General features: G+C 59.9%; 3 protein-coding genes across 3 annotated transcripts; all 3 read left to right on the top strand.

The window, feature by feature from the left end:
* The first annotated feature begins 5500 nt into the window (after positions 1–5500).
* ATP6AP1 (ATPase H+ transporting accessory protein 1) lies at positions 5501–12934 on the top strand. Its single transcript, XM_060001781.1, has 10 exons — positions 5501–5701; positions 5949–6075; positions 8459–8533; positions 8802–8995; positions 9424–9464; positions 10285–10370; positions 10774–11015; positions 11501–11548; positions 11630–11861; positions 12080–12934. The coding sequence occupies exons 1-10, from the start codon at positions 5547–5549 to the stop codon at positions 12287–12289; spliced, it is 1410 nt and encodes a 469-aa protein (XP_059857764.1). The 5' UTR covers positions 5501–5546; the 3' UTR covers positions 12290–12934.
* Positions 12935–13576: 642 nt separating this feature from the next.
* Positions 13577–19487, top strand: GDI1 (GDP dissociation inhibitor 1). The gene is made up of 11 exons (XM_060003155.1): positions 13577–13731; positions 14918–15025; positions 15170–15269; positions 15411–15545; positions 16015–16213; positions 16474–16605; positions 17157–17256; positions 17591–17762; positions 18040–18184; positions 18309–18363; positions 18454–19487. The coding sequence occupies exons 1-11, from the start codon at positions 13687–13689 to the stop codon at positions 18604–18606; spliced, it is 1344 nt and encodes a 447-aa protein (XP_059859138.1). The 5' UTR covers positions 13577–13686; the 3' UTR covers positions 18607–19487.
* Positions 19488–20116: 629 nt separating this feature from the next.
* On the top strand, positions 20117–26470 carry FAM50A (family with sequence similarity 50 member A). The gene is made up of 13 exons (XM_060001708.1): positions 20117–20327; positions 21505–21589; positions 21688–21787; positions 22059–22204; positions 24269–24345; positions 24456–24522; positions 24678–24739; positions 24963–25039; positions 25267–25321; positions 25496–25544; positions 25637–25707; positions 25802–25912; positions 26023–26470. Exons 1-13 carry the CDS (start codon positions 20217–20219, stop codon positions 26029–26031), a joined length of 1020 nt encoding a protein of 339 aa, XP_059857691.1. The 5' UTR covers positions 20117–20216; the 3' UTR covers positions 26032–26470.

Here is a 26470-nt window from a genome sequence, read left to right as displayed (position 1 = left end):
GATGGGAGGGGGATGAGGGGGTTTGGGGAGGTAGACATTTGAGTTCTTGACTTTGGTGATGCCAAGGGAGTGTTTTTGTTTGCTTTGCTAAGTCATTGCGCTGTACACCTGGATTTTGCAACTTTTCTTTTTTGGGCCAGTGTAGGGGTGGGGGGCAAGGAGTCTGTGGGGAAGGCACGCCTGGGAGGGCTGAGAGGTGGTCTGGGTGAGCAGGCTCAGGGTGTGGACTCCACCTTGCCTGGGGACACACTCGAGATGATGTGGGATGCAGGGGTGAGGCGATGGCGCCCTTCCCGCCCCTTCACCTGTCTCACGCCCAGCACAGCATGGAGTTCAGTGTTTCAGCAGCAACGTTCCAGTGCCTAGTCACTTGCTGTGCGGGTGTTGTAACACTCCCACAGGGACCCTGGTGGTCTCCTGATCCCCGGATCCCAGCTACGGTGGGGTGCCCTGGAACCTGTCTCTTCCAGTGTGTCTCCTGCCTGGAAATGGGCAAGGAGGGGTGCTCCTAAGGGAAGGGGGAGACTGAATCACTGTGAACGACGGTGCCGTCTGCCGCGGCCCCTGAGACATCTTGCGTTCGTAGGTCATGAAAAGCCTCCCGGCAAACAGGGACGGTAGGGAGCACCAGCACCTACCAAGGAAAGAGTGAAACCAGGGTCGCGGAAGGCTTACCACCAGACTAGCAAGGATGGCACGATGCTACCCGCGTCCCCCGCGCAGGATGATGCCATTTCGTCAAGCTCAAGGACGAGCAGACTGAGCACTAGACTGTTTAGGGGGACATACTGAAGTGGTCAACCTGTAAGAGAAAAAAAGAGAGAATGATAAACAACAAATTCAGGGTAGCCGTTACTTCTGGGCGTGGGGCAGGAAAAAGGGATTGGGGGAGACAGATTCTTGCCCAGGAACTGGCAGCACTCTGTGGAGTCTGGGGTGGGTGATGAGGGCTCCTTTTCTTGTATATTTCACATAAAATAACGCATCATGTGTAACGTGTGTAAGACACAGGCCACAAGTGTCTACGTAACATATGTAATCTACGTAGCACACAGATATTACACATATTTTGGAATGTGTCCAACATTATATTAAAACAATTTAAGCAGACATGGAGTTGATGGGGGCCCAGAAGGGTTTTAATGAAGCACCGGACAGAAGGTGCTCGTGGGCGCTGTCAACAGTTAGCGAGTGACTCAGCTTAGCTGTCACCTTGTGGTCAAAGCAGACTCAGGTGGTGTCCCCCTTTGTGGCTCCCTCCCAGCCCCGTGTCTCCCCCTTTGGAACATCCATCACCCTGGGCTGTGACTCACTATTCTGCATCTCCTCCGGATCAGATTGTGAACTTGAGGGGCAGGGTCCGAGTCTGACTCAGTGCCTGGCCCATAGCAACCGCTTCAGGAAGCCTCGAGGTCACCACTCCAGGGACCTCCGGGAACTGAGGGAAGAAGAAAAGTAGCCACGGGGCTTTCTCCCTTAAGGATGGTGAGCAAGAGACTGCTGGCCAGCAAGGTCACACTTTTGAGAAAGTCTTTGCCTTGAAACTTTATTTAAATGGTGCCCTTTGTGTTCCTAAGTCTGCCCATGGCCATTGGCTCCTCGTTTGTTTTTTTTTTTTTAATATTTATTTATTTATTTGGCTGCATCGGGTCTTAGTTGCAGCATGTGGGATCTTTAGTTGCAGCATGCGGGATCTTTAGTAGTGGCCTGTGGGATCGAGTTCCCTGACCGGGGTCGAACCTGGGCCCCCTGCATTGGGAGCGCAGAGCCTTAGCTACTGGACCACCACAGAAGTCCCATCGGCTCCTCTTGTCACCCTGTGTCACTGTTCTGATCCCTGGGGCCTCTGTCCCTTCCCTCGACAGCTTTCACTCCTGTGGCATCATTATAGAACTTTCCTCTCAAAACGTGTCCCTTGCCGGGTCTGTCCTGGGCCTGGAGGACTTTGACTTTACTGTGATGCCCCAATTGGGGGTCCTCATTTTGTTTCCCCCCCAGGTGCTGGGCCGAGAAAGATTTCTAGGACTTTGGTGAGTGACGGAATGACAGACCGAGGGGATGCAACTGACCCCCAGGGCAGCGAGTGACAGCAAGAGCAAGGCCAGGGGAGGGCTTGAGCATGAGCGGCTCTGGTTTCCCCACCCCCCGCTGGCTGCCCTGGCTTCGACCTCTCACTTCAGATGCTCCTGGGGCCCTTGCCCCACCATCAGGCCACCTGGTCGAACCTCGGTCCTGCACCAACACTGAGGCAGTGACCTCTGCAGTCTCTTTTGCCTTCCCTCTCTGCCCCTCCATTACCCTGGCCAGGCCCCCATCATCTTTCTCCCAGATGATGGCAACAGCCTCCTCCTGGCTTCTGCTGGCACTCCCATCCCTATCATCCGCTCTGCTCCCACAGCCAGATCCGCCTTTTCAAATACAAATCAGATCGTGCCACTAGAACTTCCAACCTCTCCCAGGGTTTTGGGGGCACAGAAGGCTCCAGCACAAACCTCTCCCCTCAGCTGGCCCGGACATGGCCAGTTGGGGGCCCCACAAACAACCCAGACTTAACTGTCCCCAACTGATCTCATCTCCCAGTCCCCAACTCAGAGACATCCAAGAGCCACCTTCAGCCACTGTCCTCCCTGACCATGCCAAGCCCACCTCCTGTCTTCAGCTCAACTGCCACTGTCTTAGTCAGAGCCACATGTGTGACAACCATGACTACAATCTCATAAGCAGTTTCTCAGACAAGTGCAGGTGACCGATGGTCTGTCAGCTCCATGGGGCTGGGTGGGAGTCACTGTGTACACGGTGCAGCGGCTCCCAGCATCGTCCCCCTTCTCGTGTGCACGCAGATTGAATCCTGCCAGGGAGATGGTGTTTGAGGGGCAGGGGCGGCAGCAGCAGTGGCGGGGCACAGTGTCCCAGTGTCTAGTCACAAGTGCCCACATCTTTGCAACTACAAACGGCGCTGCAGTGGATCTCTTTGTATGTGCATCTTGTGCTTGGCTGAGTACTTCTGTTGAATGGATCCTAAGAGGGAAACTGCTTGGTTAAAGGTCAGACACGTTTTAGTTTGTTAGACGCTGCCAAATTAGCCTCCCAAAAAGTTCTACCAATCGATACTCTCACCACTGTGTAGGTGAGACTCTATTTCCTGACATCCTTGCCAGCAATGGGCCTGATCAAACTTTCCTCTCTCTCTCTCTCTATATATATATATATTTAAATAAATTTATTTATTTATTTATCTTTGGCTGCGTTGGGTCTTTGTTGCTACGCGTGGGCTTTCTCTAGTTGTGGCGAGCGGGGGCTACTCTTCGTTGTGGTGCGCGGGCTTCTCATTGCAGTGGCTTCTCTTGTTGCGGAGCACGGGCTCTAGGTGTGTGGGCTTCAGTAACTGTAGCACGTGGGCTCGGTAGTTGTGGCTTGTGGGCTCTAGAGCGCAGGCTCAGTAGTTGTGGCGCACGGGCTTAGTTGTTCGGCAGCATGTAGGATCTTCCCGGACCAGGCACGAACCCATGTCCCCTACATTGGCAGACAGATTCTTAACCACTGCACCACCAGGGAAGTCCTTCCCTATATGTTTTATTATGAAAAATATCAAACATATAGCGTGTTAGTTTCCCAGGGCTGCCATAACAGATTACCACAAACTGGTAGGCTTAAACCAACGGAAATTTATTCTCTCCCAGTTCTGGAAGCTAGAAGTCCAAAGTCAACAGGGCTGTGCTCCCTCTGAAAGCTCTAGGGAAGAATCTTTCCTTGCCTCTTCCAGCTTCTGGTGGCTCCAGGAGTTCCTCAGTTGGCAGCTGCAAAACTCTGTCTCCATCATCAATTGGCCTTCTTCCCTGTGTGTCTGTGTCTAAATTTCTCTCTTCTTACAAGGACACTAGTCACTGGATTTAGGGCCCACCCTAATCCAGCATGACCTTATTTTGATCACATCTGCAAAGATCCTGTTTCCAAATAAAGTGACATTTACAAGTTCTGGATACACATGACTTTTAGGGGGATACTCTTCAACCCAGTACATGTACCAAGGTCAAAAAAAGCTTACAGTGAACACCCATATACTCACCCGCTAGATTTCAATGGTCACTAATATGAGAAATGAAAAATGGCACAGAAAGGGACTTCCCTGGTGGTGCAGTGGGTAAGAATCCATGCTCCCAATGCAGGGGGCCGGGGTTCGATCCCTGGTCAGGGAACTAGATTCCACATGCTATGCCTCAACTGAGAGTTCACAAGCCGCAGCTAAGGAGCGCGCCTGCCGCAGCTAAGGAGCCCACATGCCACAAGCAAGGAGCGCGCCTGCCGCAGCTAAGGAGCCCACATGCCACAAGCAAGGAGCGCGCCTGCCGCAGCTAAGGAGCCCACATGCCGCAGCTAAGGAGCGCGCCTGCCGCAGCTAAGGAGCCCACATGCCACAAGCAAGGAGCGCGCCTGCCGCAGCTAAGGAGCGCGCCTGCCGCAGCTAAGGAGCGCGCCTGCCGCAGCTAAGGAGCGCGCCTGCCGCAGCTAAGGAGCCCACATGCTGCAGCTAAGGAGCGCGCCTGCCGCAGCTAAGGAGCCCACATGCCGCAGCTAAGGAGCGCGCCTGCCGCAGCTAAGGAGCCCACATGCCACAAGCAAGGAGCGCGCCTGCCGCAGCTAAGGAGCACGCCTGCCGCAGCTAAGGAGCGCGCCTGCCGCAGCTAAGGAGCGCGCCTGCCGCAGCTAAGGCGCAACTAAACATGTATTTTTGTAATGGCACAGAAAAAGATGAAAGTCTCCCAATTTATTTGAGGTGGTGTCTCTCATCTTCTGACTCTAGCTGTCACTCTGTCTCTTTCCTCTCTTTAAGGCAAACTTCGAGAAAGGACAATCTATACCGTGTCTCCACTTCCTCACACTGACATCGCTCTCACCAAACTGGTGTTGCGAAGTACAAGAAAGTTTTCTGTCCTCATCCTACCTGCTTCCTGGCAGCAGTCGAGAATGACGTTGTTAACCATGGTGTGCTTGAAACTTCCCTGGGTTTCCCCCTCCTCTTTGATGCTCCTTCTCCGATCTCTCTTCTGGATCCTCCTCCCTGCCCATAGTAAGTGCTGGCGTTCCTCTGGACGCTATCCTGGGCGTCCTCTTCTCTCCCTACCTGTATAAAGGAGGGTCCATCTGCAGGAAAAAGAAACCACTCTTGCTACTTTAAGCACTAAGAAGATTAAAACAGGGAAGGGGGAAGCTGTGCGTGCGGGAACCAGCGGAGCCCGCTCCGCCCCGCTCCTTCTGCAGGGTTGGAACCCGCGGCGTCCGCAGAGGGGCAGGAGGCTGTGGGAGCCGGCGGAGCTCGGTTCCGCCCCCTTTCCTACTTGGAGCTTGCGCGCCTGGAGACACGTACAGCCAACCAGTGAAAAGGAGCGGCTGTGAGTGGCATCCACTTCGTCCAATAACCTGAGGGTCTGGAAAGCGGTCTTGCGCCCGGGCCAATGGCGGCTCGAGGCGGAGCTCGGGCGGGGGCGACGGTCACCTGATCTGCGGCGGCCGCGGTGGGTCCAGGCAGTGGAGGCCGAGAGGTTTTGATGGCGGCGACGGCGGTGGATCGAGTGCGGGCGGGGATGCGGCGGTCCCTGGCGCTCTGGCAGATGCCATGGCTGCCGCTGGTGATGGTGGCGGCAGCGGCGGTGGCGGTGGCGTCGGAGCAGCAGGTGCCGCTGGTGCTGTGGTCGAGTGACCGGTGAGCGGGGCGGGCCGGGGCGGGCTGCGCTGCGCGCCGCGTCGGCTGAGGTGCCCTCGCCCGACTCCGGGGCTGTCCTTGGCGAGGGGCGGCGGGGCCCAGAGGGGTACTGTCCCTTGCTCGGCGGCTCCATAGCGAGTGGGCTGGGTCTAAGCTCCGGGCCCCACGCATCAAGCTGGGAGCCCGTGGGTTTCCGATCTCAAGCCATGAGCCTCCGCTTGACAGCACGTCTTCTGTCCCCTGCCAGAGACCTCTGGGCTCCTGCGGCCGACACCCACGAGGGCCATATCACCAGCGACATGCAGCTCTCTACCTACTTAGACCCCGCCCTGGAGCTGGGCCCCCGCAACGTGCTGCTTTTCCTTCAGGACAAGGTGCGCCTGCCACAGCCTTCTCTCCCTCGGTCATCAGGAGGCAGGCAGGCCCCCTCCCCCCCCGCCCCAGGACACTGAGGCCCATTCCTCAAGGGAAGCTTCAGTGACCTTGTGCCAACTCTAGGGAGGTGTGGTTCCTCCCTTGGGAAGGCATGTAGGAGAACGTTCAGTGGGAATGGTGAGGGCCTTGAAATGGCACCCGCTTGATTGGGGGAAATAAAGGGTCAGAGGCCAGATGCCCAGTGAGTGCCAGACCCTTATCTGATCTACTCTACATGGTGGGGATGATGAACCCTGTTTACAGATCAGAAGAGTGATGCCCAAGGATGGCAAATGACTTGCCCAAGGTCACACAGCTAATGGGTGGCAGAGTCGTGATTCTAACTGTAATCATCGTAAGAGAGAGAATCGAAGAATGATTACTTACTGAGTGCTTCATTCGCACTATGCTGAGCTGATGTCATTATCTCGGTTTTACTGCCAAAGAAGGATTGGCTGAAGTTGTGTGGCTGGTGCAAGCCACAGCTGGTTCCAGCCTGAGTCTGTTGGACACCCCTCCACCCCAGGTTTGTGCTCATATCCAGCACACTGTTTACCCTCCCATCTGGGTCTTTCTGCTCCTAAAGCAGGCACGTAGACCACAAGAAGGTTCTAGGGCAGTGTAGGACTGTCGTTTGGGAGGTTATCGAGCTTCTGCTTGTCCGTTCCTCATTGATGGCCTGTATGGCTCATTCCCCTTTTGGTCTTGCTCTGTCGCTCTGTGGGCAGGTGGTGGTGGCTGTGCTGGCCTGTAGTCTTTCCAGGAGGTGGTAAATAATGTAGTCAGACTGGAACTCAGTTCTAGTTCTACTACTTACTGGCCTTTGGACATGTGAAATACTCTGCGAGTGCCCCTTTCCGCATCTGTAAAATGAAGACACCACTGACATCAGAGCGCTGTGAGGAACATTTCTCACAGTCCGTGTGAAACATGTAGCTGGCATCCCCACCCTGTCTTATGGCATTCCTTCAATTCATTCATTTGTCAAATATGGACTCTGCCTACTGTGTACCAGGTACTAGGTGTTGGGGACACAGCAGTGAGCAGAATAACCCAAGCCCCCCCGGAGATGCTGACATTGTCGTGAGGGTGACAGGTAAATGCTAAGTTGGTGTATGATATAATGTCAGTTCTGTAGTCCTTAGAGAAGAAGGAAGCAGACTAAGGGGACAGAGTGACTGGCAATGCCGTTTAAGGTAAGGGTGACCAGGCAAGCGCTCGCTGTGGAGGTGGTATCTGAGCAGAGACCTAAGTGGAGGGAGGGATGGAGCCGTGTGGCTGTAGGGGAAGGGCATTCCTGACAGAGGTAACAGCAGGTGCAAAGGCCCTGGGCAAGGAGCGCTCCTGGTGAGCCCGTGGAAGAGCTGGTGTGGCTGGAGTATAGTGAGCGAGAGAAAGGGGTAGGAGATGGTCAGCCAAGGAACTGGGAGACAAGGGGGGAAGACGTTGGTTGCAGTTCTAAATGTGGCAGGAAGCCTTGGGTGATTTCGAGCAGGGAGTGCCATGAGGACACAGCGGTGGTTCCTGGGCTTTCAGAATGAGAGCTTAGGTGGCCAGACAGGGTCAACATTCCTGCCCAGAAGGGAGAGGAGGCCGGGCAAGTATGTATACTAAACAGGAGGAGGTTAGGGAAGCTGATTAAGATCTCCTCTGGGCCTAACCGGGAAAAGCCAGAGGAAGCTGGGAGTTGGGATGGAGGGGCAGAAGCTGAAGGACATCTCTAGGTTGCAGAGGAAAAGGGATGGGGTTGGGGCTACTGTGGCCCAGAGAGCTCAGAAGCCTTCAGTGCTTTCTCCAGCATGTTCTGAGATCCTCACCTCTCTCTCCCCTTCCACCAAAACCAGGCAGGGAGGGGCACTTCTCCCCCTCCTTTGCAAAGGGTCCCATCCAGACCGGACGGACGCGGCTCTACCTGTCGCAGCTGGCGCGCAGGCTCTCCTTGTCTCTGACTTCTGCCCTGGGGGGCGTGCAACCAGTGCTCCTGGCTGCCCCCCAGCTCCTCCCCACAGCTTCCCTCTTCCCTCCGCAGCTCCTCCCGTCTGCTCGCGGGGGGTGGCTGACTCTTACTCCCGAGGTTACCATGAATCAGCTGCCCACAGACTTCCTTCCAACCCCATGACCACCTTCCTTGTTCCCTCACCCTGCCAAGAGGGTGCTGGAGAAGACAGAACCTTCCACCGCCCCACCCCACCCCTAAAATACACCGTTGCTCACTCTTCGGACCAGATCAAATTTGACTCTAAATGAGATTCTGCTGGCCCTGCAAACGCACAGGGAAGGTGTCTGCCCCCTGCCCTGGCCCTAGTCCAGCGTTCTGAGGCCATCTCCCTGCTTCCCTACTAGCTGAGCATCGAGGACTTCACAGCGTATGGTGGCGTGTTTGGAAACAAGCAGGACAGTGCCTTCTCTAACCTGGAGGTAAGGGTCCTCTCCCAGCTGCAGGCCCTGGAGGCCATCCTGCGCCCCTCTCCCAGCACAGTAAGAACTGTCCCCTCAGGAGCCAGAGATGCTGGCTGAAGGTAGAAAGGCCTTAGTGTCAGGGCCAGGGGTGTGGCGTGTTTTCTTTGTCACCTGGAATGAGAGCCGGTGTGGGTGTGGGCGTGGCTTTCCAGAGAGGTCTGGGAGGCTGGCCCGGGTCCACTGGCCCCTTGCTAACTCATCCTCTCGCCTGCCGCTCTGTCCCCAGAATGCCCTGGACCTGGCCCCCTCCTCTCTGGTGCTTCCTGCCGTCGACTGGTACGCGGTCAGCACTCTGACCACTTACCTGCAGGAGAAGCTCGGGGCCAGCCCCCTGCACGTGGACTTGGCCACCCTCCGGGAGCTGAAGCTCAACGCCAGCCTCCCGGCCCTGCTGCTCATCCGCCTGCCCTACACAGCCAGGTACGGCCCGGCCTCTAGCCTCAGGGCCCAGGCCCCGGTGGCGCAACTCAGCCAAGGAGAACAGCCCTCCCGTTAGCACCTTGAGGCCCTCCCAGAAGGTGCCTGTGTGGCCAGAAGAGGCGGGAAGGACCTCAGCCCGTCGGGCCTCCTGAGACAAGGCAGACGTGGGCCTTGCTGGCGGGGAGCTGGCCCGCCTAGCGGGGACCATACACGGAGCAGGTGGCAGGGACTTGAGCTGGACTCCGGAGCTGGGGGAGGAGGGCCGGGGGATTCCAGGCGGGGCTGTGAGGTGAGCAAAGGTACCGGGGGCGGGAGTGGGCCCGCAGCTCGAGTGTGCTAGGTGGCGGGGCCACCAGGCAAGGACGGCGGCCCAGGGCAGCGGAGGCCGTTTGGATTTGGGCGTCTCTAACGTTCTGTCTCTTCCCCAGCTCGGGTCTGATGGCACCGAAGGAAGTGCTCACAGGCAACGGTGAGTGGGGTCGGGGCGGTGCACGGTTTCTGTCCTCATCCCACCCTTGGCCGCAAGGAGCTGGCCCGCGCTGCTCAGCCCCTCCGCCCTCCCAGGGTGGCCCGCCTGCATCTTGGCAGCAACTGGCCAGCTGAGCAGGGCCCCGCCGGTCCCCAGGCCTCCGCCGTCTCTGGCTGGGCCCAGCCTGGCAGAGCTGTTGGGTGTCCAGGGGCCTTCTGTGTGCAGCCTGGAGCCAGTTTCCACTCAGGCGGCCTGAATCCTCGGGTTTGGGCTTGAATATACCAGCAACGTTTCAAAAAACAGTTCCAAGGACTGGTCTTCCTTTGGCTGTAAAGGACAGTCATTCCTCCTGGCAAGGTCACTGGACACTTTCCGGGTGTAGAGTTGGAGTTTTCTGTGTCTGTCTGTCTTTCCTCCCTCCACTGAGTTAGGATGTGGCATTAGGGATTCAGTGACTGGGGCCACGGTGGCCGGGGGGAGGCTGGGGCTGGGGGGATGATGAGAAGCGGCTGCTGGAAACAGCGAACACCAGTGAAGGTTGCTGGGACCCGGCTCTGCGAGGGTCTCGGCGTCCCACCAGAGGACGTGCCGGTTGCCGGCGACGGGGACCGCACAGGGCAGACATCCGGCGCTCCCCAGCTCAACACGGCGATCCCGCTGAGCACCGTCAAGAGAAGCCTCCGAGAGGGTGCATGGAAGGCCCCAGCCTCGCCCCTGCCGTGTGACAGTCGGGCGGGTTCTCACGGGCAGTGGCAAGCGTGGCCGCGAGCGGCCGCCTGTGACTTGCTTCTCTGCCCGCCCCCCCCCCGTTGCTCCTCAGATGAGGTCATCGGGCAGGTGCTGAGCGTGCTCAAGTCGGAAGACGTTCCGTACACGGCGGCCCTCACGGCAGTCCGCCCTCCTAGGGTACGTGCCCTTGCCCAGGGCTCCGGGATGTGTGGCCAGGGGCCTGGAGGGGGGCCGGCTTCTCCTCCGGGCAGATGTCGGGGCGGGGGGCGTGGGTGAGCCGTGAAGTCCTGCTTCCTCCTTCCAGGCGGCCGCTGCCCATCTCACCCCAACAGCCTTACTGGCTGGCGTATTCGGACAGTAAGTCCAAGTGTTCCTAAGGTGCAGAGACGAGAAACATCACAAAGGCTTAGGGGCCACCAGGGGAAGGCTTCCCAAAGGAAGCTTTGAGTATGAGCGTGACTGGTGGGACTTGAGATGGTGGAGAGAGTGCCCAGCGGGACCGCAAGGGCAGGCCGCTTGTTTCAGGGCCTGCTGAGAGAACCAGGGCTGTTGAGAGAAGGCTTGTGGGCTCTTTCTACAGGTGGCCCGCGATGTAGCCTTGGTGGCTGGGGGTCTGGGTCGCCAGCTGCTGCAAAGACAGTCGGCATCGCCTATGATCTTTTCCCCTGTGAGTTACAACGACACTGCCCCCCGGATCCTGTTCTGGGCCCAAAACTTCTCGGTGGCATATAGGGACCACTGGAAGGACCTGACCTCCCTCACCTTTGGGGATGAAGACCGCCTCAACCTGACCGGCTCCTTCTGGAACGAGTCCGTTGCCAGGTAAGGGCGAAGTACGTGCCACTGAGGGAGTATGTGTTGGGGGCTGTCCGCCGTGGGGATGCAGGTGGCATTGTGGCGGGGGGGAGGCTGGCGGAGGGCTCCTGAGTGGGCGTTGCTCAGAGCTCTGCCTCCTCACGCCTTCTCGTCCTTGGCCCGACCTCGGTGGTTAATACCTTGGGTCCTGCTACTTCCCCCTTGGGCAGCCTCCGCAATCCCCAGGGGGAGCTGAAGGAGTGGCCATGGGTTCAGGTGAACCAGAGGCAGGAGCTCTCAGCTGGAGGTGGGGAACCTGTGTGCTGGCTGGTTCCTGACTTAGGGTGTGATGGGGCCTCAGTTTTCCTGTCTGTCAAGTGGGGGGCACTGCCTCTTCAGGTGGCTGTGAGGACCCCGTACAGCTTAGGTAGAAGGATACCTGAGGAACTTGCTCTAAGATGCTCAAGGCCATCCCAGAACCTGAAAACTCACCTCTTCCTCTGACTCTGCAGGCTTGTGCTGACCTACGAACAGCTCTTTGGTACCACAGTGACATTCAGGTGAGTCCGAGAGGCAGGTGCGGGTGGGCTCGTGCGGCTCCGGCCTCTCCAGCTGCCTGACACCTCCACGGCCTCCCCCAGGTTCATTCTGGCTAACCGCTTCTACCCGGTGTCTGCCCGACACTGGTTTACCCTGGAGCGCCTTGAAATCCACAGCAATGGCTCCGTCGCCTACTTCAATGCCTCCCAGGTCACGGGGCCCAGCATCTATTCCTTCCACTGCGAGTATGTCAGCAGTCTGAACAAGAATGGCAATCTCCTCGTGCCCGGCACACAGCCCTCTCTCTGGCAGATGACTTTTCAGGACTTCCAGGTAGGAAGGGGGAGGGACCGTGCCCGGAGGTGGGGAGCCCAGGGTGGAGGTAGCCCAGTACTGGGAGGGGCTGGGGGAGCAGAGGCCTGAAGAGTCTCAGTGTGCTTTGGGTTGGGGTTAGGGCTTGGGAATGGAGTTGAGAGTCCTGTCGCCTTGGTGCTCCCACGCCCTTACTGGGCCTCCCTGTGCGGGGCCACTTGGTGCTTTCTGTCCCACAGATCCAGGCCTTCAACGTGACGGGTGAGCAGTTCTCCTACGCCAGTGACTGTGCAGGCTTCTTCTCCCCGGGCATCTGGATGGGGCTGCTCACCTCCCTGTTCATGCTCTTCATCTTCACCTACGGCCTGCACATGATCCTCAGCCTCAAGACCATGGACCGCTTTGACGACCACAAGGGCCCCGCCATAGCTCTGACGCAGATCGTGTGACCCTGCGTCTGCGGGGGGGTGAGGGCGTGCTGGTGTCCAGGTCGTCGCGTTCCCACCAGAGGCATGCTGGACGGGAGGGCTTCCCCTCTGCCTACGGTAGCATGACTCCTGGCTCCTCTTAGCCTGTCTGGCTCTCTGTTCAACCTGCTGAGGGTCTTCCCTGGGCTGCCCACTCCCCACCTCTATCACCAAGGTGTATGTATTCTGCGTAGACAGTAGGCAAATTTCCCAGGCTTGGTCATTGTGAAGGAAGGGGCCGTGAGTTCTAGGGCCCGTCCTCCTCCCCCTTTCTCCTTATTTATTCTCATTTCTCCACCTTCGCCCCTTGCTGTTTATAAGTGCTTTAGTGTAGCCACTGCTCCCTCCCCAGGCTCTGTGGGGCTCCTTGTAGCAGCCAGGAGCTGGAAGTTCCCTGAGTTTGGGGGGTGTGGAAGTACTATTTAACTGTCTGTCCTGCTTGGCTGGTGTTATTGTTTTTTGGTGATGTTGTGCTAAGGATAAGCAGTGCACTGGGTTTTTTTTTTTTTTGGCCTGAGAAGGAAGGGACCTCCATGGCAGGGGGGCTGGGTGTGATCTCTGGGTGCCTGGCAGGAGCCTGGGGTGCTCGTGGTTTCCTTCCTAATAAAATAAAGACGGGTCGCCATGCTTGGGCCTCTTGTTACTCATTTCTGCGCTGGGCACAAGGGAGGATGCGCTTGGCTGAGGGCTGCCGGAGGAGGCGTGCGAAGGTACCCGTAGCCTAGCGCGACCAAGAGGGAGGCGGGAGGGTCTCGCACGGGTCCGTCCTGCGGGCTGCTTTTCCGGCGGCCAGGGGAGGCCGAGAGGGTTGTTAGCAAGCTGCGTCCCTAACCGACTAAAGGAGGGCGGGGGCGGTCAGCGCCCGGGAAGGGGGTGGAGACGGCCGCGACAATGGCCGCCCCTACGTCCCTAGGGGGCCGCCTCGGGCTGCCGCAGCGGCGCGCACCCAACCCGCGGGGCCGCGCTGAGCTTCCCGGGGGGCGGGGCGCGTGCGGCTCCCGCGCACGGATCCCTCGCGGACCTCAGCACCGGCTGCCGAGCCGCCCCGCCCGCCCCGCCCGTCCCGCCCCGCCCGCTCTCCCCTCAGGGCCGTTGGCGAGCGGACGCTGCCCGCAGAGCCGCGCTGGTGCTGGGGCCCGGACCCCAGCAACCCTCACGGGAGCCAACCCGGGGAGGCGGTGGCCCCGGTCGGCGCGGCGGGGGCGGGGAGGGGCCGGGACTCTTTGACGCGGCGGAGGGGTCGGGCTACGGCCGAAGCGCCGCCATCTTTGGTCCAGTGCGGCGGAGGCGGCGGCGGCGGCGACGGCGACGGCGGCGGCGGTGGTGGTGAAGGAGGAGGAGGAGGAGGAGCCGACGGGCGCTGACACCGAGGCCTGACCATGGACGAGGAATATGATGTGATCGTGCTGGGGACCGGCCTCACCGTAAGTGCGGCCTCTGGCGTCTGGGGCTCCGCCTCGCCCTCTTCTCCCCGGGATGCTGCAGCCCTCGGCCCCATCCTCCCATCATTGCCATCGTGGCGCTGCCGCCCCCGGCGTTCGTGTCCCCGAAAAGACAGCCCCATGCCCATCCCCCCTCGACGTTGCTTCTACCCACTGTCTTGGCCCATCTCCAAGAAGCGGCCCCTCTTCTGGCCGCCCCCCCCAACTCCCTGGGCCCCGACCCCTGGCCCCTCCCGCCCTCCCTATTCCGGCCGGCAGGGCCGGAAAACGCACCTCCGCTCGCCCCGATGTCTCCCGTTGCTCCTGACCCCGCCCACCCGGCCCCCACCCAAGGCCAGCCCAGCATCACCTACCATCTTGCGCTAATTCTGGTGGGGATGTGGTAGTACAAGGACCGCCGGTCAGGTCGGGGGACCTGGCCAGGATGGGCCCTCATCCCGCCTCCCCGGGTTCTTATGGGGCCCGGGGACCCATGGAATGTTCCAGAAGGAGCAGCAGTGGGGGCAGTGACCACATTCCCGTTACCCCACCCCGGTTTCCCGTGGAGACCTCAGGCTGAGTCGTATTTGCAGCCTTTGTCCTTGGGCTGATGACAGTGACTGGTGAGGGTGTTTACCCTCCCCCAAACCCCCTCGGACTGCTGCCTTGAGAGATGCATCCCCTTCAGTCGGGTGCAGAAGCTCCTTCCGTGGCTGGAAAGGCTCACGGTCAGGAGCTTCTCTCTGAGGAAAGAGTAGTCCAGGGTGGGGCCTGGGATTTCAGTCCCATGCTAACTAAGCCTTTTTTTGCTTCCCGCTTGGGTCCCTTTGGCTGTGCAGCTAGGTCGTCCCTGAGGTTCATTGTGTTTTATCTGCTTTTCTGTGGGGTTCTACGTAGGTAGATGACTTTCTTGGTATCTGGGTTGCTGGAAGACCCTGCGTGTGTCTGCTGGATACGGTCTTCCTTGTTCACCTTTTTGCCTAGCAAGGTTATGAAAGGAAGCCGTGGTCAAATGAAGCACCACCCCCAATTTTAGGCAAGGCGACCAGCCACGGATGGAAGGAGCTGTCCGTTGGGGCACAGTCCTTCCAGCTTTGCTCTCCTCTCAGGGTTGGGGTGGGGAATACATCAGGGCTCCTGGTGGGAATGTGGGCAGGTAGGAGTGCAGTGAACATCGCCCCTCGCCCAGGAATGTATCCTGTCGGGTATCATGTCCGTGAACGGGAAGAAGGTGCTGCATATGGACCGGAACCCCTACTATGGGGGCGAGAGCTCCTCCATCACCCCCCTGGAGGAGGTAGGGTGCTTGGGGCCCAGGCCCATCCCTTGTTAACCTCTCGTGTGGGGTGCGGAACGAAGCAGCTCCCCAGGTTTTCTGGGCGGGGGGTGGGGGCGGGGGGGGTCCTTGAGGTGCATCTCGGTCTCTCTCTTCTGCCTGCAGCTGTATAAGCGTTTCCAGTTGCTGGAGGGGCCCCCTGAGACGATGGGCCGGGGCCGAGACTGGAACGTTGACTTGATCCCCAAATTCCTCATGGCCAACGGTGAGGGAGATGAAGGAGGTATTATGGGGGGGTGATTGGGATGACCAGAGGAGGGTCAGACTCCAGAGAAGGGCAGCCAGACCAGGTGGAGCTTCTGGAGTGAGCCACGCTGACTCTTGCCTTGCCCACACCACCCCGCAGGACAGCTGGTGAAGATGCTGCTGTATACAGAGGTGACGCGCTACCTGGACTTCAAGGTGGTGGAGGGCAGCTTTGTCTACAAGGGGGGCAAGATCTACAAAGTACCATCCACCGAGACTGAAGCCTTGGCTTCTAGTGAGTGTGGGTCCCCTGAGCCGGGGAATCGTGGGGCGGGGCAGCTGTCCAGAGCAGGGCGCCCCTTGCCCAAGGTCACGTTCCTCACACCGCACCGGAAGCCCCTTGCTCTGTCACCCCTCTGTGCCCTGGGCCATGCCTCCCGCTGGTTGCCAGGAGGGGAGTCCGCGTGCGGAAGGGATGTGGAGTCCTTGACAGACTTCAGGTTTTGACAGGGGCTTCACCTGATTAGTGAAACGTCCCCAAGTGTCGGAGCCGGGAGGGCCCTCAGAGCCGTCCAGCCCGACTCACTCTTCGTACATATGGGGAAACTGAGGCCAAGAAGCACAGAGGGGTTCATCTGAGGTCACGTGGGGGTCAGCAAGAGAACTCAGCTGGGAGCCAGGGTGCGCGCTCGCTCCGCCTCCTTGGTGGGATGGAGAGTTTCATTGTCTGTGGTGCAATGATTGTTTTCACGTTGCCCGCGCAGATCTGATGGGCATGTTTGAGAAACGGCGCTTCCGTAAGTTCCTGGTGTTTGTGGCAAACTTTGATGAGAATGACGCCAAGACCTTCGAGGGCGTTGACCCCCAGAACACCAGCATGCGTGACGTCTACCGGAAGTTTGACTTGGGCCAGGATGTCATCGACTTCACTGGCCATGCCCTGGCGCTCTACCGCACCGATGAGTGAGGGGAAACTGGCATGGCAGACCACCCCTCATCCGGCCCTCACCCTGCCCTACCTGCTCCTGCCTGCTGTTCTCTTGGCCCACGCCTCTCGTACTCAGCCTCGTGCTCGCTTGCCTGTCGCCTTTTCTGTCCCTTCCCTACAGTTGACCCGTGGGCTTCCCCAGGCCATTGAGGGTGGTGGGAAGGCTGGCCTGGTGCCTGGGTGGGGTGAACTGGGGGTCCTGCTGTTGGAGCCTCTTCTGACCCCATCCCCCCAGCTACCTGGACCAGCCCTGTCTTGAGACCATCAACCGCATCAAGTTGTACAGCGAGTCCCTGGCCCGGTATGGCAAGAGCCCGTATCTGTACCCACTCTATGGCCTTGGCGAGCTGCCCCAGGGCTTTGCAAGGTAAGGGCGTGGCTTCGGTCGGTTGGCGGTCCCAAGAAGGACTGAGGCCAGCGATGGAAACGGCCCCCTCGGGTACCTCCACAGCATTTTGTACTTTCCCACTGTGGTCCTAGTTCATTTCACTCCATCCTTGGGTGGTGACACCACAGTGGGGTATTGACGTTCAGAGTTGAAGAACCACAGATGGGGGCTTGCTTGGCTCCTGGCCTGAGTCAGGCAGCGCTAGGACTGGGCACGGGGCCTGGAAACCTCGAGTCGGATTCTCCAGAGCCCTTCGTTCTGTTTCCCAGAACATTTCCGTGAGGAGCCACCCTCACGCTAGCCCTTCGCCGAGCATTCTGGCGATAAGCTCCGGAGAGGAAGGAGCACTCCAGGTTCAGTCCTGAGTGTGTGGCTGTGACAGAGTTGGGAAGGGCCGCCAGGTCTCCTGAGCTCTGCCTGCCTGGGGCCGCCTTCTCTGCACCCTCGTGCTGGTAGGGGCAGGTGGCGCAGTATCACTGGTCCCTGTTTGTCCTGGGAGGGCGCCCTCACCATCACTCTCCCCACCACAGGTTGAGTGCCATCTACGGGGGGACCTACATGCTGAACAAACCCGTGGATGACATCATCATGGAGAACGGCAAGGTGGTGGGCGTGAAGTCCGAGGGAGAGGTGAGCCGTCCCCGCCGCGCAGGCACGCTGGTCTGGGCGGGGTTCGCCCCCTCCTTAGAGGTGCTCTTCCCAGTGACCCTGGCTCTGCTGGGTCCGCTGCTGCTTGGCTCTGAGGGCCTCGGGCTGGGGACCAGGGCTCCAGAAGAAGACTATGTAGCCGATCTTGTTGGCAGACGTCTGCGTATCAGGGCCCCCCTCCCCGAGGTACAGGAGGAAGCTGCATGTTGTGGGAGTGTCCTGCCTGCCGGAGCTGCCAGCCCTCGTCGTGAGTCCAGGCCCTGAAACCCCGAGGGGTGTGATTAGATAGGGACAAGGCCTTTTGGTGTTTTCACAGGTGGCCCGCTGCAAGCAGCTGATCTGTGACCCCAGCTACGTCCCAGACCGCGTGCGGAAGGCTGGCCAGGTTATCCGTATCATCTGTATCCTCAGCCACCCCATCAAGAACACCAATGATGCCAACTCCTGCCAAATCATCATCCCCCAGAACCAGGTCAACAGGAAGTCAGGTAGGACTGGAGGAAGTCACGTGTTCTCTCCGGTGTGGCTCATGCCTTTCCCCTCAGCCTGGGGGCTGGCTCCCTGCCAGACCCCTCCATGGGAGAACAGGGACCCACACTGCAGTCCCCATGACCTGAGGTCCAAGGCATTGGCTGGCTTGGTCTCTTCTCCGTGAGGGTGGCAGCTTGGATGCTGCCCGCTCTGCAGGGCTGGGGAGGGTGGGCGGGCCAAAATTGAGCTTGGCCCCCCACATGCCCGTGTTAACCGAGCCCTTCCTGCGGACAGACATCTACGTGTGCATGATCTCCTATGCACACAATGTGGCCGCGCAGGGCAAGTACATTGCCATCGCCAGCACCACGGTGGAGACCGCAGAGCCCGAAAAGGAGGTTGAGCCGGCCCTGGAGCTGCTGGAGCCCATTGACCAGAAGTGAGGGGCTGGGGGGCTGGGGCGGAAGCTGGGGGGGGAAGGGAGCCAAGGAGCTGGAGGGTGGGCATCAGGGAGGGCAAGGCTGGTTGTGAGACCTGTCTCGTCCCTTCCATCTGCCCATCAGGTTTGTGGCCATCAGTGACTTGTACGAGCCCATCGATGATGGTTCTGAGAGCCAGGTAAGCAGCCTGTCCCGGCCCCGGCTCCTGGCTGCCCGCCCAGGGCCCCTGCCCAGCTCACCTCGGGCCCCGGGCGCTGGCTGTTTCCAGGTGTTCTGTTCCTGCTCCTATGATGCCACTACACACTTTGAGACAACCTGCAACGACATCAAAGACATCTACAAGCGCATGGCAGGCTCCGCTTTTGACTTTGAGAACATGAAGCGCAAACAGAACGATGTCTTTGGAGAAGCTGACCAGTGATTGCCGACCCCGGCCCCAGCCCCTGGTACCCTCTGCCCCAACCTGAGCCTGTTCTCCTCAAGGGCTGGGGAGATGGGCGTGGCTGGGCACCCCCGTTTCCAGCATCTTCTGCTTCCCCCACCACATTCCTGTCATCCACCTCATTGATTCACTGACCAAATCCTTAACCTTAGTGATGGTTTGGGAGACGGGGCGGGGGGGGGTTGGTTAGTATCCTCTTTCTTGGCCCTTCCTTATCCTGGGAGAAGGGGGTTCCTCTCCTTGTGTGTGTCTCTCCCCCCACCCCTAATTCTTCTGCTCTGTTCGGGAGGAACGTGGAGGAAAAGCTGACTTCTGCCCCCACCGCTCTTACCCCTGCTCTAGTGGCCTTTGGAGATGCCCCCTGCCTCCCCCACCAGCTCTTGTGTGTTGGAGAGAAGGGGCCCTCCCAGCACAAAGTTGCAGTCCTTTCCCTACCCCACCCCCGTAATTTATTCTAATTTATTAACTTCGGCCCACCCTGTGTGAGAAGGGAGCACTGTGCCCTGCAGCCTCACGGTGCGGCCTGGGGCTGCGGAGCAGCTACCCTGGCCTGGCCTTCCTAACCCTGGCGACCCTGGTGCAGCCTGGGAAGGAAGAGGGCTTGGGTGTGGCCCCATTGGAGGTTGATTTGGTTTTTGTTTCTTGTCTTTGTGTCTGCTGGTACTTGCTGAGAGAGAAAAGACATGTGAGCAAAGCAGAAGGAGGTGGGAAAATGGATCCAAACCCCGTGTGCCCTGCCCTATTCCTTCCCCTTAGTGGTGGGAAACCCTTATCTTGCAAAGTGAATGTGTCCCCTTCCCCAACCTCTAGTGTATTTCACAGAAAACAAAACCTCCCAATAAAACTGTGTTGAAACCTGAGCCCAGATCGTTCGTTTTATTTCCCCAAAGCTGCATCTGGAGAGGGCCTTGGCTTCTTGGGCTGTCCTCCTTTCCTACCCAGGCTTGGGACTGCGTGGGGTTTAGCTTTGCTCCTGATGGCTGTAAGAGGTGACTCCATCAGGAAGGAAACAGGTCACATCACGCTGCCCAAGGGGTCAATGTGAGAGGAATCGAGGGAGAGGGGTCTGGCCCGGGGTGGGGGCTGAGGTGGAGGAAGCAGAAGCGCAGGCCCAGCCCCATGGCCTGGGGAACCGCGGGGCTGGGGCCCAGTCTTGGGAGGGGAGTCAAAGCCAAGGAAGCAGGGGGAACCAGGACGCTCTCAGGCAGGGAGTCAGCGAGGGGATGGGGATCTGCCCTTAGACTGAGATCAACATCGAGGAAGTGAGGGGCCCGGGGGCCCAGCCTTGGGGTCAACAGAGGGAAGCAGGACTGGGAACCCAGCCTCGTACCGGCGGTTATTGTTGAGGAACTGATGGGGAACCTATAAAGAGAGGGACCGCGGCGTCCAGCTTCCGGCGGCCGGCGGGGCGGGGCCGCTAGCGGGGCGGAGCTGGGCGGCACGCAGTCACGTGCCGGGGGCGGGGCGCGGTGGCAGGGAGTTCCCCGGTAGCGACGTCACGGCGCTGGGGTCAGTTGACTGCACGGCCGACTCCACAGCCGTTGCAGCCCGTGAGACTCGGCCGGACCGCTGTCGCTGTCGCCGCCGCCATGGCTCAGTACAAGGGTGCCGCGAGCGAGGCGGGCCGCGCCATGCACCTGATGAAGAAGCGGGAGAAGCAGCGCGAGCAGATGGAGCAGATGAAGCAGAGAATCGCGGAGGTGCGGGCTGGGCCGGGGCGCCTCGGCGCATGCGCGCGGCCCGCCGCCCGTGCTCTGCTCCCGCCGCCCGGGGTCGTGCGGGGCCCCGGGGAGCGGGAGCAGAGCGCGGGCGGCGAGTGGGGGTGGGACCCTTGCTCGCCGATCTCTAGCAAGGGGCGGAAATGAGCCGGCGACAGTCTGTTCATGTGTAAAATGGGCGCAGAAGGCTGAGAGGAGGTGGGCTGTGACAAGCCTCCAGCAGGAAGGAGCCACACTCAATGGTTACATTTTTGGCATTCTTTCTCTGGCCCTTCAGCCCTGAGAGTCAGGCCCAGATCCAATGGATATCAGGAAGGGTGGGCCCCAGCCAATCCACCGGACTCATTCTGGAGCCCTTTTCATGGGACAGAGGCAGGCAGGAAGGTCTGGGGTGCTCGCGGTTCACTAAGGGCTTCAGTGAGTGGCCAATGGCAGTGGGCCGTCAGGAAGGAAGGAGCCCTCCACTTAGGCCTTTGGGGGAGAGTCAAGAGCAGGGCCTCGGCGCAAGGGGAGGGCAGGCCTTAGGTACTGTGGCAGCCGGGCCCAAGGAAGTGGCTGCATGCTGAGGCCCGGTGCTGCCTCGGTTTACACTTGTGCCCCAGCCCCACTGTCGCAGTGCGGACTCAGTGGCGGGACGGAGGTACATTTCTCTGCTGGCCGCCCCACCTGTGGAGGCTGCTGGCCAGAGAGGGACCTACTTGGTACCAAGTGGGATGGGACTGGGCTGGAGTGAGGAGGCCTCGTGGGAAGCTGTTGGCAACATCTGGGGCAGGAGGGAGCAGCATTGCTCGGTGAGGGACCGGGCTGCCAGCCACTCTCTGCTCCCTCCTGGCACTCCTGGCCTTGGGTCTCCAGAGCTTCAGCCTAAGAGCTGGGCGTGAAGAACACCAACCACTGAGTGAGCTCTGGTTCCCAGTGGGACCTGTGGAGGGGCCGGAGCAGCACAGATGGCACGGGGAAACGACCCCACTTGGTTCTCTCGGCACTGGAAGAGCCTCTCACAGCCCCGTGGAACCTTCCATCTGTCCAGGGAAGGGGACATGTCTTTCCCAAGGTCACATCATAGTGAGTCTAGGGACACACCTGGGACTAGAACCCAGGTCCCCGCTTGCATGGTGGGGTGGCAGGTGCCCTCACTGCTGCTTTCCCTCCCGGACAGGAGAACATAATGAAATCCAACATTGACAAGAAGTTCTCTGCGCACTATGACGCCGTGGAGGCGGAGCTCAAGTCCAGCACTGTGGGTGAGCAAAGTGCTTGTGTCCCCACTCCCGGGCTGAGGCCGGCTGCATGGCTGACTCTGGGTGACCGCCTCTTGCCCCCGCGTCTCCTCACCTCGCAGGTCTTGTGACCCTGAACGACATGAAGGCTAAGCAGGAGGCCCTGGTGAAGGAGCGGGAGAAGCAGCTGGCCAAGAAGGAGCAGTCGAAGGAGCTGCAGCTGTGGGTCGTCTCCTCCCAGCCAGCGGCCTTCCCCTCTGGATGGAGCTCGTGCTTGGGGGCGGGTCAGGCTGGTCCTGCACGTGGAAGGGGAGGGGGGACCCTTTTTCATCATCAGAGCCCTGCCTGCCCGTGAACTTGAAGTGCCCCGGGCCAGTAGGACTCCTCTGGGCCTGCGCTGAGTGGGACCCGCACTGAGCACACAGGTGGCTCTGGGTCGGGGAAGGGGCCTCGGGGGTGGGAACATGCGTGACGGCCACCCATGCCTCGGCAGGAAGCTGGAGAAGCTGCGAGAGAAGGAGCGCAAGAAGGAGGCCAAGCGGAAGATCTCCAGCCTGTCCTTCACCCTGGAGGAAGAGGACGAGGCAGGCGACGAGGAGGAGGAGGCGACCATGGACGACGACGAGCTGGAGAGGGAAGGTGGGGGCAGGTCCCGCTGGCAGAGCTCTGTCCTGGCATCCAGCTCGCAAGTGAAGAAGCACCTCTGCCAACAGCCTTGACTGCCCGCCGCATTCGGGGTCCCGGACCTCACAAGTTGGGGCAGGAGGGAAAGGGCCAAGCCTTCACCGTGGCAAAGTTGAGTGGGGGGCTCGCTTTTGGTGGCCGATTGAGTGGGAACCAGCTGTGTGGTCCCTGGGCAGCTGTGTGGGGCTCGTGTGGCTGGGCACCAAACTTAATTCTGTTTGAATAATTTCAGTGTAAATTGACCCAACCGCAGAAACTAAGCGGCTGCTCACTGGACAGTGCAGGACTTGCCCAAGGGAACAAGGGGCCACAGGAACGACTCGGGAAGGCTGAGGTCACCATGGGGCCCCTGTGTGCTGGGCACCCGCTCACGGCCGGGCCAGGGCCGAGGCAGACGGACAGAAGCCGGGTGCCGTCCCTGTCCTGGTGGGAGACACACAGGGAAGCATGTGTCTCGCTGGGGCCAAGGGAGGGGGGGGAAATTGAGTTGGGCCTTCAGGGTGAGGGGAATCTCATTAGCACCCAGAGAGAGGCGGGTGAGAAGCATGCAGAGTCAAGAGATGAGTGTGCCCAGAAGCAGAGCGGGCAGAAGCGGATGCATTTGAGGACCGGGGAGGATGCAGCACAGGCCTGGCCTGGGTAGCGTGACGGCCAGAAAGCGTGACGGCCAGGATGTGGTGGCCTGGGATCAGTGTTGGGGAACCACGGCAGGGGATGGCACTGGGACAGCTTTGAGGGGAGCGGCCAGTGCTGTCAGGAGGAAGAGGCTGCCAGCCCCCCGGGGGGAAACCCCTGGGGTAGTCTCACTACTGTTTAGTAACAGTAACTAGTAATATTTGGTATCTAAAATATTCCCACGGGCAGGTCAGTTCCATTTGGTGTGAGCTGCCCATCTGTGTGGCAGAGGCCACCTTTGGGACAGCACGGGTCTGGGGGGAGGCTTTCAACCTCTCTGTGTCACTGGGGCTTTGAGGGTGCTTCCCTCCCCCTGGAGGTTTGGTTTCCGGGGCCCGGCCATGGGTAGCTGGCGTGGAATTTTTGTAACTTGTCCAGGCGCTGGAACCCCTGCCCTGGAGTATGGGCTTGTCTTCTAGGTCGGCGGTTCTCAAAGAGTGCTCCAGGGACCCCTGGGGGTCTCCGAGACCCTTTCGAGAGGTCTGCGAGGTCAAAACCATTTTCATAATTGTGCTAAGACGTTCTTGGCCTTTTGCACTCTTGTTCTTTCATGAGCGTGCAGTGGAGTTTTCCAGAGGTCACGTGACATGGCATGCCGCCCTCCCTCCGACAGCTGATAGAATGCATGCTTTCGTGTTCTCGAGTCTTTGGCACTTCCCAGATTTAATTTGCAGTTTGGTGACTGTCAACGGTTACAACTCCCAGGGACAAGAGCTCTCTGGGGTCCTTGGTGACTTGTAAGACTGTCCAGGGTGCCGAGACCAGCAAGTTAAAGAATCACTGTTCTCGTTCATTTGTGTCCTAATTGGGGAAAGTGAGTTGCAGAGTCCAAGGTGTCAGGCCTGGCCTGAGCCCAAGTGGGGCCTCTCCTTCCCTCCTCCCCGCGGGTTCTGATAGTAGCAACCATAGGACTTTGGGCTTCAGTTTCGTCTCCTGGTAAAAAGGAACGTCGTAACCTTTTGAGGCTGTCGTGAAGAGTGGATGAGACGTCAGATGTGGATGTCCTGCTCCTCTGGTGCAAAGGACCTTCTCTCCCTCTGGCACCGGCACTGAGGCCTTAAGTCCCCCGAGGCACTCCAGGTCACAGCTGATGGGGCAACAATTTGGTACCAGCCTCCTGTTCAGCTGCTGGCAGTGGAGACCAAGGTGAAGGCCCCTTGGCAAGGGCACCTCTCATAAAGGTTTCCATAGGTGCTGTGAAGAGGGCTGTGCGTCCTGGCCAGGACAGTCCAAGAAGCCTCCAAGGAGGTTGCATTTGAGCTGAGGCCTGGGTGACAAAGGTCTGGGGTGCCCCGGAGGCAAGGGCCATCGTGCCACTGACCCTTGTGTTTCCTTTTGCTCCAGAGATCACCACAAAGAAGAGGAAACTGGGGAAGAACCCAGATGTGGACACGAGCTTCTTGCCTGACCGAGACCGGGAGGTAAAGGCGGCCTGACCCCGACCCTGGCAGAGGCTTTTGCTCAGGAAGTGGGGCCCTGCGTGCCCCCTGGGCAGCCCTGGGCCTCCCTCCTTTGCCTCTTTCTCTTCCAGGAGGAGGAGAATCGGCTCCGGGAGGAGCTGCGGCAGGAGTGGGAAGCCAAGCAGGAGAAGATCAAGAGTGAGGCTCCCGGAGGGGGATGTGTGTGGCCCGGGGCTGGGAGCCGCACCCGCGCTCCTGCCAGCGCTGCTCTGGGCAGCGCCCCGAGCCCCAGGGAGCTGGCAGGGAGTGGGGACACCGGGGTCTGGAGGCCAAGCGGCAATTCTGTTTTGTAGGCGAGGAGATCGAGATCACCTTCAGTTACTGGGATGGCTCTGGGCACCGGCGTACAGTCAAGGTGACGCTGCGGGGCCTGCGCCCCGTGCCCCATGCCCCTCGCCCCTCGGGCCCAGCCTCCTTTGGCCTCGGTGGGAAGGAGCTGTCAATCCCTTGGTATGGGTGGCCCCTGGGGGTTCGGGGGGAGCAGGGAGGAGGGTTCCGGGCTTCCGTCCTCCCTTCCCAACTCCTCGGTTGGTTTCCCCGCACGGTTTCCCTCTTGCCTCTTCTTGGGTCACTCACAGATGAAAAAGGGCAACACGATGCAGCAGTTCCTGCAGAAGGCCCTCGAGATCCTGCGCAAAGACTTCAGCGAGCTCAGGTGGGGCTGCGCGGGCGTGCAGCGGGGTGCACCGGAGTCTGCAGCCTCAGCCCTGGCGCTCGGGACCCCAGGTGGCGGCTGCTGCTCGCGGCACGCCGGGCGCCGTGCTCCTGAGAAGGGGGCCGTGCCCCCTTTCCCATCCCCCTTCCAGCATCGCGGGCCTCTGCCTCCTAGCTCTGGTGCCCCGGTGTCCTTGGCCACCTGCTATCTGGTCCTTTCTCCCTCAGGTCAGCAGGGGTGGAGCAGCTCATGTACATCAAGGAGGACCTAATCATACCCCACGTGAGTCCCTTCTCTGGGGGCTGCGGGGAGGGTCTCGGGCCGTGGCACACCTGGGGGCTTCGAGGGGGGCCCCGCCTGCCCTGGGTCTTCGGCTCGGGTGGGCAGGGCTGGAACCCGGCTTGCAGGCGGCCGAGGTGGCTCACCTGCCGTCGCCTTCCTGCCCTCTGCTCGTAGCACCACAGCTTCTATGACTTCATCGTCACCAAGGCACGAGGGAAGAGCGGTGAGTGTGCCTGGCCCCGCCCCCCGGCCACTTGCCCGTGTCACGGGGCGGCAGCTGACGGGGCCTGGCCTCTTGTCTCCTTGTCCCTGCAGGGCCCCTCTTCAATTTCGACGTTCACGATGACGTGCGGCTGCTCAGTGATGCCACCGTGGAGAAGGATGAGGTATGGTGGGCAGGGGCACTGCGCGGGTAGGAGGGGCCCGGCCGCGTGGCCCTGAGCCCTGAGCCGCAGCGCCCGGCCCTTCTCCCGTCCTCAGTCGCACGCGGGCAAGGTGGTGCTGCGGAGCTGGTACGAGAAGAACAAGCACATCTTCCCCGCCAGCCGCTGGGAGCCCTACGACCCTGAGAAGAAGTGGGACAAGTACACGGTACAGAAGCCCTCGAGCACTGGGTGGGAGCTGGCCTGGCTGCCCGGCGGGAGGCCCGCCCGGCCCTGCTCAGCTCACCTTTCCTTCTCTGTCCCCTCGTCCTGCACCAGATCCGGTGATGTGGCAGCAGCGCAGCCCCAGCCCCTCCGGCTCCCTGCGGCGCCCTCCCTGCGGCCCCAGGATTCCAGGCGCCCGGCTCCCTGCTCCCGAGACGTGACGGGGCCTGCTCAGCCCCTGCCCCTGGTGCTGTGTTTGCCGCCTTTTTCTTTTACGACAGAGATACACACGTCAGAGCTAGAGCACCTGTTGTGCATTTTATTTTAAAGATTTCTTTGTTTATTGAGCTAAAATTCACGTAGCATAAAATTCACCGTTGTGACCATTTGAAAGTGTACCATCCAGGGGTACTTAGTACATTCATAGTGTTGTGAATCACTCCGAAAGGAGGCCCCACGTCCATTAGCAGCTGACCCCCAGCCCCTCGCATCCCCTAGTTTACTTTCTGTCTGTGTGGATCTGTCTGTTCTGGAAGTTCCACATAAATGGGATTATACAGTA

This window comes from Delphinus delphis, chromosome X (assembly GCF_949987515.2).
Source record: "Delphinus delphis chromosome X, mDelDel1.2, whole genome shotgun sequence".
Lineage (NCBI taxonomy): Eukaryota > Metazoa > Chordata > Mammalia > Artiodactyla > Delphinidae > Delphinus > Delphinus delphis.
The sequence above is the reverse complement of the archived record's forward strand: the minus strand, read 5'-3'. Positions and strand labels throughout refer to the sequence as shown.

Coding starts and splice junctions, on each gene's coding strand:
- ATP6AP1 (XM_060001781.1), top strand. CDS start 5,547: ATGGCGGCGACGGCGGTGGATCGAGTGCGGGCGGGGATGCGGCGGTCC. Junction 9,465..10,284: donor GGAAGTGCTCACAGGCAACG/GTGAGTGGGGTC, acceptor GTTGCTCCTCAG/ATGAGGTCATCGGGCAGGTG. Junction 11,549..11,629: donor GGTACCACAGTGACATTCAG/GTGAGTCCGAGA, acceptor GGCCTCCCCCAG/GTTCATTCTGGCTAACCGCT.
- GDI1 (XM_060003155.1), top strand. CDS start 13,687: ATGGACGAGGAATATGATGTGATCGTGCTGGGGACCGGCCTCACC. Junction 16,606..17,156: donor CTGCCCCAGGGCTTTGCAAG/GTAAGGGCGTGG, acceptor TCCCCACCACAG/GTTGAGTGCCATCTACGGGG. Junction 18,185..18,308: donor CTGGAGCCCATTGACCAGAA/GTGAGGGGCTGG, acceptor TCTGCCCATCAG/GTTTGTGGCCATCAGTGACT.
- FAM50A (XM_060001708.1), top strand. CDS start 20,217: ATGGCTCAGTACAAGGGTGCCGCGAGCGAGGCGGGCCGCGCCATGCAC. Junction 24,740..24,962: donor GGCACCGGCGTACAGTCAAG/GTGACGCTGCGG, acceptor GGTCACTCACAG/ATGAAAAAGGGCAACACGAT. Junction 25,545..25,636: donor CAAGGCACGAGGGAAGAGCG/GTGAGTGTGCCT, acceptor TTGTCCCTGCAG/GGCCCCTCTTCAATTTCGAC.